At 41.1% G+C, this 13547-nt stretch overlaps 1 protein-coding gene across 1 annotated transcript in view; it reads left to right on the top strand.

Annotated features, from left to right (window-relative positions):
* The window catches only part of LOC121514492 (mucin-2-like), a 32608-nt gene extending 19449 nt beyond the window's left edge, over positions 1 to 13159 (top strand). Inside the window, exons 26-46 of the mRNA XM_041794621.1 lie at positions 87 to 669; positions 892 to 1485; positions 1708 to 2096; positions 2481 to 6937; positions 7018 to 7192; positions 7285 to 7532; positions 7727 to 7910; positions 8003 to 8213; positions 8316 to 8491; positions 8617 to 8686; positions 9341 to 9441; positions 9523 to 9554; positions 9645 to 9822; positions 10396 to 10500; positions 10596 to 10636; positions 10757 to 10879; positions 10992 to 11090; positions 11209 to 11340; positions 11421 to 11460; positions 12663 to 12786; positions 12911 to 13159. Coding sequence (XP_041650555.1) covers positions 87 to 669; positions 892 to 1485; positions 1708 to 2096; positions 2481 to 6937; positions 7018 to 7192; positions 7285 to 7532; positions 7727 to 7910; positions 8003 to 8213; positions 8316 to 8491; positions 8617 to 8686; positions 9341 to 9441; positions 9523 to 9554; positions 9645 to 9822; positions 10396 to 10500; positions 10596 to 10636; positions 10757 to 10879; positions 10992 to 11090; positions 11209 to 11340; positions 11421 to 11460; positions 12663 to 12786; positions 12911 to 13121 — 8273 coding nt within the window. The 3' untranslated portion in view covers positions 13122 to 13159. The remainder of the gene's footprint in view (positions 1 to 86; positions 670 to 891; positions 1486 to 1707; positions 2097 to 2480; positions 6938 to 7017; positions 7193 to 7284; positions 7533 to 7726; positions 7911 to 8002; positions 8214 to 8315; positions 8492 to 8616; positions 8687 to 9340; positions 9442 to 9522; positions 9555 to 9644; positions 9823 to 10395; positions 10501 to 10595; positions 10637 to 10756; positions 10880 to 10991; positions 11091 to 11208; positions 11341 to 11420; positions 11461 to 12662; positions 12787 to 12910) is intronic.
* Positions 13160 to 13547: the final 388 nt, after the last annotated feature.

Here is a 13547-nt window from a genome sequence, read left to right on the forward strand (position 1 = left end):
TCTGGAAGTAATGAACAAACACCTTAATTGAAATGGTATGACTGATGAAAAAAAAGAATTTCCATTTTATTGTGTGATTATTCCAGGGTGTTATCCTGAGTGCCCTGAAGACAAGCCCATATTTGATGAGGAGAAACAGGAGTGTGTAGAGACTTGTATACCATCAACTTCAACTACAACCACAACCACAACACCAACTACAACCACAGAATCTACAACCACACCATCAACTACAACCACACCATCAACCACCACTACAGAATCTACAACCACTCCATCAACAACAACCACAACGCCAACTACAACCACCACAGAATCTACAACCACTCCATCGACCACAACCACAACACCAACCACAACCACCAAAGAATCTACAACCACTCCATCGACCACACCATCAACTACAACCACAACCACTGAACCTACAACCACACCATCAACCACAACTACAACACCAACCACCACCACAGAATCCACAACCACAACACCAACCACAACCACAACGCCACCCACAGAATCCACAACAACACCGCCAACCACAACACCAACCACAACCACAGAATCTACAACTACACCATCGACTACAACCACAACGCCAACCACAACTACCACAGGAACAACCACCACTGAGGGAACAACAACTTCATGTGTAAAAACTTGTGTTGAGTGGTCAGATTGGTATAATGTACATGACCCAATCGTAGACAAGAGTGATTGGGAAACGTATGAAAACATCACAAATAGTGGCATAGAAATTTGTAAAAAACCTCAAAACCTTGATCATTACCTTGAATGTAGGGCAGCAGATTATCCTAACATAGACTTTGATGACTTTGTTAGTCAAACAGGACAGGTGGTTTCTTGTAATGAATCATATGGTTTAATATGTAGGAAAGAGGACCAAGTAACACGTCCATATAAGTGCAAGGACTATGAAATCAGAGTATGTTGTAAGGGAAGTCCATGTAGACCTACAACAACCACTGAAGCTACCACTCTGTCTACTTCAACAACAACGCCAACCACCACCACTGAATCTACAACCACACCATCGACTACAACCACAACACCAACCACCACCACAGAATCCACAAGCACTCCATCAACGACAACCACAACGCCAACTACAACCACAGAATCTACAACCACACCAGCAACTACAACCACAACACCAACCACAACCACCACAGAATCTACAACCACTCCATCGACCACAACCATAACGCCAACCACCACCACTGAATCTACAACCACAACACCAACTACAACCACAACGCCACCCACAGAATCCACAACAACCCCGACAACCACAACCACAACGCCACCCACAGAATCCACAACAACACCGCCAACCACAACACCAACCACAACCACAGAATCTACAACTACACCATCGACTACAACCACAACGCCAACCACAACTACCACAGGAACAACCACCACTGAGGGAACAACAACTTCATGTGTAAAAACTTGTGTTGAGTGGTCAGATTGGTATAATGTACATGACCCAATCGTAGACAAGAGTGATTGGGAAACGTATGAAAACATCACAAATAGTGGCATAGAAATTTGTAAAAAACCTCAAAACCTTGATCATTACCTTGAATGTAGGGCAGCAGATTATCCTAACATAGACTTTGATGACTTTGTTAGTCAAACAGGACAGGTGGTTTCTTGTAATGAATCATATGGTTTAATATGTAGGAAAGAGGACCAAGTAGCACGTCCATATAAGTGCAAGGACTATGAAATCAGAGTATGTTGTAAGGGAAGTTCATGTAGACCTACAACAACCACTGAAGCTACCACTCTGTCTACTTCAACAACAACGCCAACCACCACCACTGAATCTACAACCACACCATCGACTACAACCACAACACCAACCACCACCACAGAATCCACAAGCACTCCATCAACGACAACCACAACGCCAACTACAACCACACCAGCAACTACAACCACAACACCAACCACAACCACCACAGAATCTACAACCACTCCATCGACCACAACCACAACGCCAACCACCACCACTGAATCTACAACCACAACACCAACTACAACCACAACGCCACCCACAGAATCCACAACAACCCCGACAACCACAACACCAACCACAACCACAGAATCTACAACTACACCATCGACTACAACCACAACCACAGAATCCACAACCACAACACCAACTACAACCACAACCACAGCCACAGAATCCACAACAACACCACCATCCACAACACCAACCACAACCACAGAATCTACAACTACACCATCGACTACAACCACAACCACAGAATCCACAACCACAACACCAACTACAACCACAACGCCACCCACAGAATCCACAACAACACCGCCAACCACAACACCAACCACAACCACAGAATCTACAACTACACCATCGACTACAACCACAACCACAGAATCCACAACCACAACACCAACTACAACCACAACCACAACGCCACCCACAGAATCCACAACAACACCGCCAACCACAACACCAACCACAACCACAGAATCTACAACTACACCATCGACTACAACCACAACGCCAACCACAACTACCACAGGAACAACCACCACTGAGGGAACAACAACTTCATGTGTAAAAACTTGTGTTGAGTGGTCAGATTGGTATAATGTACATGACCCAATCGTAGACAAGAGTGATTGGGAAACGTATGAAAACATCACAAATAGTGGCATAGAAATTTGTAAAAAACCTCAAAACCTTGATCATTACCTTGAATGTAGGGCAGCAGATTATCCTAACATAGACTTTGATGACTTTGTTAGTCAAACAGGACAGGTGGTTTCTTGTAATGAATCATATGGTTTAATATGTAGGAAAGAGGACCAAGTAACACGTCCATATAAGTGCAAGGACTATGAAATCAGAGTATGTTGTAAGGGAAGTCCATGTAGACCTACAACAACCACTGAAGCTACCACTCTGTCTACTTCAACAACAACGCCAACCACCACCACTGAATCTACAACCACACCATCGACTACAACCACAACACCAACCACCACCACAGAATCCACAAGCACTCCATCAACGACAACCACAACGCCAACTACAACCACAGAATCTACAACCACACCAGCAACTACAACCACAACACCAACCACAACCACCACAGAATCTACAACCACTCCATCGACCACAACCACAACGCCAACCACCACCACTGAATCTACAACCACAACACCAACTACAACCACAACGCCACCCACAGAATCCACAACAACCCCGACAACCACAACCACAACGCCACCCACAGAATCCACAACAACACCGCCAACCACAACACCAACCACAACCACAGAATCTACAACTACACCATCGACTACAACCACAACGCCAACCACAACTACCACAGGAACAACCACCACTGAGGGAACAACGCCTTCATGTGTAAAAACTTGTGTTGAGTGGTCAGATTGGTATAATGTACATGACCCAATCGTAGACAAGAGTGATTGGGAAACGTATGAAAACATCACAAATAGTGGCATAGAAATTTGTAAAAAACCTCAAAACCTTGATCATTACCTTGAATGTAGGGCAGCAGATTATCCTAACATAGACTTTGATGACTTTGTTAGTCAAACAGGACAGGTGGTTTCTTGTAATGAATCATATGGTTTAATATGTAGGAAAGAGGACCAAGTAGCACGTCCATATAAGTGCAAGGACTATGAAATCAGAGTATGTTGTAAGGGAAGTTCATGTAGACCTACAACAACCACTGAAGCTACCACTCTGTCTACTTCAACAACAACGCCAACCACCACCACTGAATCTACAACCACACCATCGACTACAACCACAACACCAACCACCACCACAGAATCCACAAGCACTCCATCAACGACGACCACAACGCCAACTACAACCACACCAGCAACTACAACCACAACACCAACCACAACCACCACAGAATCTACAACCACTCCATCGACCACAACCACAACGCCAACCACCACCACTGAATCTACAACCACAACACCAACTACAACCACAACGCCACCCACAGAATCCACAACAACCCCGACAACCACAACACCAACCACAACCACAGAATCTACAACTACACCATCGACTACAACCACAACCACAGAATCCACAACCACAACACCAACTACAACCACAACCACAACGCCACCCACAGAATCCGCAACAACACCACCAACCACAACACCAACCACAACCACAGAATCTACAACTACACCATCGACTACCACAACACCAACCACAGAATCCACAACCACAACACCAACTACAACCACAACGCCACCCACAGAATCCACAACAACACCGCCAACCACAACACCAACCACAACCACAGAATCTACAACTACACCATCGACTACAACCACAACCACAGAATCCACAACCACAACACCAACTACAACCACAACCACAACGCCACCCACAGAATCCACAACAACACCGCCAACCACAACACCAACTACAACCAGGGAATCTACAACCACACCCTTGACTATATCCACAACGCCAACCACATCCACAGAATCAACAACTACTCCATCAACTACAACTACAACTACAACACCAACCACAACCACAGAATCTACAACCACTCCATCGACTACAACCACAACACCAACCACAACCACAGAATCTACAACCACACCATCAACTACAACAACAACACCAACCACAACCACAGAAACAACAACTTCTCCATCAACTACAACCACAACGCCAACCACTACCACAGAATCTACAACTATTCCCAATACTACAACCACAACTCCAACCACAACCACAGAATCTGCAACCACACCGTCAACTGCAACCACAACTACAACCACCACAGAATCTACAACCACACCATCGACCACAACCACAACCACAACCACAGAATCTACAACTACTCCATCCACAACAACCACAACGCCATCCACAACCACAGAATCTACAACCACTACATCAACTACAACACCAACCACCACCACTGAATCTACAACCACTCCATATTTTGCACCTACAACTTCAACCACTACCACAGAATCCACAACCACTCAATCAACTACAACCACAACACCAACCACCACCACAGAATCTACAACCACTCCATCAACTACAACCACAACACAAACCACCACCACAGAATCCACAACCACACCATCAACTACAACTACAACACAAACCACCACCACAGAATCAACAACCACTCCCTCAATTACAACCACAACACCAACCACAACCACAGAATCTACAACCACTCCATCGACTACACCATCAACTACAACCTCAACGCCAACCACAACCACAGAAGCAACAACTACTCCATCCACAACAACCACAACGCCATCCACTACCACAGAATCTACAACAACTTTATCATCTACACCATCAACTACAACCACAACCACAGAATCTACAACTACTCCAACAACTACACCATCAACTACAACCACAACACCAACCACAACCACAGAATCTACAACTACTCCATCCACAACAACCACAACGCCAACCACAACCACAGAATCTACAACCACCCCATCGACTACGACCACAACACCAACCACAACCACAGAATCAACAACCACTCCCTCAACTTCAACCACAACACCAACCACAACCACAGAATCTACAACTATTCCAACAACTACACCATCAACTACAACCACATCGCCAACCACAACCACAGAATCAACAACTACTCCATCCACAACAACCACAACGCCAACCACAACCACAGAATCTACAACCACACCGTCGACTACAACCACAACCCCAACCACAACCACAGAATCAACAACCACTCCATCGACTACACCATCAACTACAACCTCAGCGCCAACCACAACCACAGAAGAAACAACTACTCCATCCACAACAACCACAACGCCATCCACTACCACAGAATCTACAACAACTTTATCATCTACACCATCAACTACAACCACAACCACAGAATCTACAACTACTCCATCCACAACAACCACAACGCAATCCACTACCACAGAATCTACAACAACTTTATCATCTACACCATCAACTACAACCACATCGCCAACCACAACCACAGAATCAACAACTACTCCATCCACAACAACCACAACCCCAACCACAACCACAGAATCAACAACCACTCCATCGACTACACCATCAACTACAACCTCAGCGCCAACCACAACCACAGAAGAAACAACTACTCCATCCACAACAACCACAACGCCATCCACTACCACAGAATCTACAACAACTTTATCATCTACACCATCAACTACAACCACAACCACAGAATCTACAACTACTCCAACAACTACACCATCAACTACAACCACATCGCCAACCACAACCACAGAATCAACAACTACTCCATCCACAACAACCACAACGCCATCCACTACCACAGAATCTACAACAACTTTATCATCTACACCATCAACTACAACCACAACCACAGAATCTACAACCACACCGTCGACTAAAACCACAACCCCAACCACAACCACAGAATCAACAACCACTCCCTCAACTACAACCACGATCACAGAAGAAACAACTACTCCATCCACAACAACCACAATGCCATCCACTACCACAGAATCTACAACAACTTTATCATCTACACCATCAACTACAACCACAACCACAGAATCTACAACCACACCGTCGACTACAACCACAACCCCAACCACAACCACAGAATCAACAACCACTCCCTCAACTACAACCACAACACCAACCACAACCACAGAATCTACAACCACTCCATCGACTACACCATCAACTACAACCTCACCGCCAACCACAACCACAGAAGAAACAACTACTCCATCCACAACAACCACATCACCAACCACAACCACAGAATCCATAACTTCTCCATCAACACCTCCTCCCCCACACTGCCCAGAGTGGGATGTTGTGGTAAGAATTGTAATGGATTCTGCACAAAATATACATTTTTTGTACATCCCTTCAAACAAATTACCTCTGTTTTTAATCTTTTTTTCCAGCAAAATGAGACATTTGTTTTGTGTAACTGCACCATGGCCAGATGCATTGAGAATAACACAATTGAAATTATTCCATATGAATGTCCACCTATTGAGAATATTACCTGTGCTAATGGGCAGAAACCAGTTCTTGTATATGATGAGTACCACTGCTGCCAACATTATGTCTGTGACTGTAAGCCCTTTTTTTCTTTTCATAAGAATTTATGATTTTCTTGTGTATTATTTGGCATAGCTTCTTAAAACATTTATTTTATTTTTTCTCAGGTGTTTGTGAAGGTTGGGGAGATCCTCATTACATCACATTTGATGGCCTCTACTACAGTTATCAAGGAAACTGTACTTATGTTTTGATGGAAGAGATCTTACAACAGCATCATTTAAAGGTTTATATTGACAATGTCTTTTGCGATCCAACTGAGGATGTTTCCTGCCCAAGATCGATAACTGTATCATATGGACGCGAAGTGATCACACTCCTAAATCATAACCTCTTGGGAGCGGCACAGTTAGAGGTATTCATGATCTTAAGAAGGCTTGGTTGAGCATGCTTAAAAGTTAGTCTGGTAACTTTTACCAGTCTGGTTAGTCTAGTTACTTTTATTTTTTGTGGGGTACATTTTAACTGTTAACAATGAAATATAAATATCAGACAAACTTAAACAATATGTTTGTGTTTTACTTGAATTTTTTCCTGTTTTCCTTGTAGGCACTAAAGGACAGAGTAATATTAAAACTACCGTATTCACAACAAGGTGTTAAGATCCTAAATTCTGGCATTGATTTGATTCTGGAGATCCCTCGTCTTGAAGTCGTCATTACATTTGGCATAACTGGATTTAGTGTCATCCTTCCATTTAAATTCTTTGGTGGAAACACTCAGGGTCACTGTGGTAAGGATATCTCTATCTCCTCTTGCAAAGAGGGTAACCCAGTTTTTAAGTTTCATTTGTAAGATAAACATTTGATTTGACTCTTCTTTCAGGAACATGCACTAACAACCAGGCAGATGACTGCATGTTGCCTGGAGGCAAGCTGGTTGAAAATTGTGCAGTGATGGCTGACTTTTGGCCTGCAAAACACATTTACCAACCCAACTGCGAAATTCCCTCTGTACTGCCCACCAATGTACCTGAACCCCCACCAACCTTAACTCCATGCAAGCCAGACTCTATCTGTGGCCTGATCACGAGCAGGTACACAATATCTGATCCACTGTACTTGTCTCATATTTATCCTTGGCACTGATTGTGCAACAAAACAACTGTCATGAGTGTGCTTGTGATTTCCTTTCACAGTCTCTTTGCAGAGTGCCACCCCTTTGTCTCTCCTGACAATTTCTACCAAGGTTGTGTGTTTGATAGCTGCCATGTTTCCAATCCAGTAGTAGAATGCACTAGTTTGCAGACTTACGCTGCTGCTTGTGCTCAGGCTGGAATTTGCCTTCACTGGAGGAACCACACCAGACTGTGTGGTGAGTAATTCTTCATTTGTATCCCAAAGGTTTGGATCAGTGAAATCAGCAATGACAACAGCCTATTTAGAAGTAATACAAAAAAATTACAATGAATTTGTTGGCATCTTTTTCTTCACCAACAGCCAGTGACTGCCCATCAGACAAAGTTTACAAGCCATGTGGTCCTGCAGAACAGCCAACCTGTGAAGACAAGTAAGGGTCATCAAAACTAGTGCAATTGCTGAGCAATCATTTTTCTAAGCAAGGATCATTTATTTTAATTTAAGGCTGTCAAGACTATTCATTATGAATTAAGGCCCACAATTTGAGCACTCTTCTTTTTTTAACTCAAATATTCACATGATGTATTGATTTAAAACACTTTGGTTAAGCCACTGCAGCACACTGAGATGTTAAGCAAGTCAGACAGCTTAGTGGACAAGTAAAAAGTCATTGCACCTTGCGCTTTCAAATATTTACCTTATTATTGTTTCCTTATTTCCTTTTCAATACACGACAAGTTCCTTTTTCTGTGGTTAAGTTCATGTTAAAATCTTCATTCTGCCTATCTGTTTCCAAACAGGAAGTCAATTATATTTTACTATGAGACAGATGAAAAAGCCAAATTGACAAAAACAATTTTGAACGCAAAATTGTAGAATTTAAAAAAGCAATTTATAAGGATGGGATTTATTTTGATTAACTATAGAAATTTTAAATCTTTTGAGAGCCCTAGTTAAATACTTACCTGTTAAATTAGTGGCACTGAGTTTGATAAGGAAGAGTTTTATATTTGTGATATGTCAGAAAAGAAAAAGAAAGAAAGAAAAACATAAACCAACTATTATTGATGATTTAATATTACAGACCTAATGAATCACTCATGAACTACACTACTGAGGGCTGCTTTTGTCCAGATGGTATGAAACTCTTCAACAAAGAGTCTGGCATATGTGTTGACAAGTGTGGTAAGTATGATCCTTAGCTTCAAGCCTTAGCTTCAAATATATCAGTCATTTAATCCTAAATGAGTTCTTATTTTCCAACAGGATGTCTTGATCCTGAGGGTATTCCTCGTGAGGTGAGAGAAGTCTTATAATTACATTAAATTAAAACAGTACTAATTATATGAAGCAGATTATCAAACCATTGATGGGGTTTGTTCTTTCAGTTTAATGAGAAGTTTGAGTACAACTGCCAAAACTGCATCTGTGAGGAGTCCACAAAAACTGTAACATGCAAGCCAAAGAAGTGCCCAGCACCACTTGTTGCGAACTGTACTGTCCCTGGGTTTGTCCTTGTTAACAAAACCGGTCCCTCTGACCACTGCTGCTCAGTCTTTGCTTGTGGTAAGACATTTTGCATCAGTTCTTATTTTTGTCTTTTTGATTTCATAATGATTGGTTGAAAACTAGCCAAGCTGATGGATTGGGCAGATTCTACGTCTGTCATCAGGCAGATCTATCTTGTAATGCTTCAAGCTGTTATGCATGTAGAGAATGACTGGTCTAATCATTATCATTTAAGGAAAAAGAAGCTGTAACTACAGGCATGGATTAGTTGTACTGCAAGCCTGTAAACAATGGCAGAAAGTTAAGAGATTTGCCTGGGTGCAGCTATAGCATCAGTTTAATCAGGGGTGAACAACATTTCTCCAAGCAAAGAAGAGCAAAGAAAGATAATGAATATTTTTCTTGGTAGACAAATGTTTTTGCTCTTCTGTGACCAGTTTCGGAATGAGTTTGATTCACTATCTAGCTCAATTAATAGGGAAGAATTGTGTATTGACATAACGACTCATCCCATATATCTAAATACATACATTGCCATTGATATATGGAACAGTAAACCTGGCGTGTCAGGTTAGTTAAACACATCAGTTAGTAGAGTGGCTGTACTTTCAACCATCATTTTCTCAACAGAATGTCGCATGAACACTTGCCCGCCCCTCAGTGGTACCTGTCCAGTAGGTTATATGCCTGTTGTCAATGTTCCTGAGGGAAAATGTTGCCCAGAGCAATCATGTGGTAAGCTTATATATATTCATTCTTTTGATGTACTGTATTTAAACTTATCAGTAGTTCAGACTTGTATTATTTACAAGCTTCTTTTTTTTTTTTAGAGCCAAAAAGAGTTTGTGTCCACAGAGAAGTGGAATATCAGGTAAAACGGAGACGGCAATATAAGAATAATTTGACCCTAATTTCTGAGCATATTATTGATGTCATATAGTGTTCTTATTGTTCTTTGAGAAATGAATTAATTTTCTCTTTACTTTACCAGCCTGGTTCTTCAGTGCCGGCACCCGAATGTCAGGAATGTACCTGTACAAATGAGGTTGACCCCAAGACTGATCTATTCAAGATATCCTGCAGCTTCCAGCAGTGTCAAGAAAAGTGTGACACGGTGAGAGGGATTGCAGATTTCTTTAAATTAAAGTTGCTTTGCTATTAATGTGATAGCTTCTTCTGGTGAAGCAGAAAAATGTATTATTAAAATGTTGCCTCTTTTCTATCAGGGATATGTATATGAGGAACCTGGTTCAGATGAATGCTGTGGAAAATGTGTCCAGACACACTGTGTCCTTGAGGTTGATGATGTAAAGCATCTCTTGACAGTAAGTTTAACCAACTCTTTATGGCTTAACAAATTGAAGTGTATCATTATTCTGACATCTGTATGTGTGTGTATGCCAATGTTTTTATATTTACATACTTTTTCCCACTGCCCTAAAGCAAGGACAAACCTGGTCACCAACTGAGAATAAGTGTGAAAAATACACATGCATCAGGAATGATGATGGCACTTTAACGACAACCAGCTCACACATTGTCTGTCCACCATTCCAGGAGAGCAACTGTCAACCTGTAAGTAACAATTAAAGTCTGGTTGATTGTGTGATTTGGAAATTCAAGATCGTGTAAAGAGTTTGTGTTTCTCTTCTTAGGACACAATTCAGACATCAGCAAATGGCTGTTGTAAGATATGTGAGTATGACTATTTTGAAATTTTACTGAATTATAATAAATAATAATAATAATAATAATAAACCTTACTTGTATAGCACTTTTAAAAACAGAGGTTTACCAAGTGCTTTGACAATAAACAGAATCACAGTTACAAAGCATCAAACACAAACAGCAAAACATCACAAAAAAGACAAAACCCCAACAACAACAGAAGAACCCATGAAAGACTCAGCCAGCAATGTAACTTCAACATCATAAAAAACTAGCAGAATATTCTAAACACGAAAAAGATGTCACTTTAGAAAGACATCATAAAAACCCAGAAATGTAAGATTCTGTAGTAAAAATGAAGACCAAGAGTAAAATAAAATAAAATAAAAATCCAGAATAAAATAAAAACCCAGAGTAACCTAGACCAATCCAGGCAACACAGGAACCAACTATATAAAAGAGACCTAAGGACCAGAAATTTAAAAGCATTTAAAATATTAGGAAGAGACAGAAAGGAATATAAATCAAAATGGCAAGGAGGAGAATAAAAACAGTTAAAATGTGCAGCGATTTATCAAGTTATCATACGAAAATTAAAATTCTATACAGTAAAAGGTATTAATCACGATCATAATAATGATAATAGTCTGGTAAAACCAATATAGCAGCAAAAAGAGGGAGACACAATAAAAGCAATAAAAGAAAGGGGGGCTCTAAAACCAAGAACCAGTAAGCATAAAATGCAACGCAGAGAAGAGCAGATATAGGGGCTTTAACGTCAGATTTGACAGAGAAGTAGATCTAAGAGAGAAAAATTATGAGACGGGAGACAGTAAAAGACAGAAGACGACATCACATAAAAACAAGTCTATAAAAATGAGTTTTAAGAAGTGATTTAGAAGATGTCATTGAGTCTGTATGCCTTATCTCCTCGGGCAGGTCGTTCCAAAGTCGAGGCGCCCTGACAGAGAAGGCCCTGTCCCCTTAGTCTTAAGCCTCGACCTTGGAACAACCAGGAGCCCCCCCCCCCCAAAGATCCAAAGTTAAAAGTTCTGTTAGGTAGTTTGGAGCCAGGCCCTTCGGTGATTTAAAAGCAATAAGTAGAATTTGAAATCAATTCTAAAACTTACAGGGAGCCAGTGTAGGGATGCTAAAATGGGGGTAATGTGATGCCGTCTGTTACTGAATTACTGAAATAGCAGCAAACTAATTGAGTGTCTTTTGAAAAGGTGTGGAAAAGGAAAAAGCCTGCAAGATAGGATCCATGAAAACACATGTAATGCACAAGGGCTGCCAGTCTTACCAGGAAGTGGAAATGCCATATTGTGAAGGATCTTGCAACACGTTCACCAAGTAAGGATAAAACTGTTAATATTTTATTTCTGTGTAACATCAAAAAGTCATCCTTTGTTGAAAATGTAATCAAAGTTAAAAGTTCAAGGAACAATATTAGAAATTCTGTCTCTGCTTTCCTCAGATACTCTGAAGCAGCAGCTGTTATGCAGCATTCCTGCTCCTGCTGTAAGGAGACACGTTACAGCAATCGCACTGTGGACTTGCACTGTCTGAACGGAGATGTGTTATCCTACACATACATGCATGTGGAGGAATGTGGCTGTAGTCACTCTGACTGCATCAAAGCTACTGCGCTACGTGGACGCAGGCGGCGAAGCTTCACACTGGTTTAATAAAATGTTAAACCAGTGTTAAACCATGCCATTCACACGGTATGACAAAGTTCATACCCATGTTGTCTGACAGTCATAAAGTCTCTTACAAAGTAATCACTATTGTAGAGAAAGTATTTAACCACTCATCCAATAAAAATGCAACTCTGCTCATGTCTCATCTCTTTTTTTTTACTTTTCCCCTCACCAGTCCATTTTTATTGTATGAATATTGTTTCAATTCCACTTAATGATTAGTAATGCAAAAGTATTTAAAATGCATCTATAATTACATTTGCTCGGTGAAGTGATCTGATTTGCATAAAATAAGACATGTCTTAAAAACAAGATCTGACATAAAATGTGCATGCACTGAATCATTTTGGTAGACTGATAGACTGATAGGTAAATAATAACAGGCCAGATGAGAGAATTAAACATTTAGCC

Source organism: Cheilinus undulatus, linkage group 9 (genome assembly GCF_018320785.1).
Source record: "Cheilinus undulatus linkage group 9, ASM1832078v1, whole genome shotgun sequence".
Classification (NCBI taxonomy): Eukaryota; Metazoa; Chordata; class Actinopteri; order Labriformes; family Labridae; genus Cheilinus; species Cheilinus undulatus.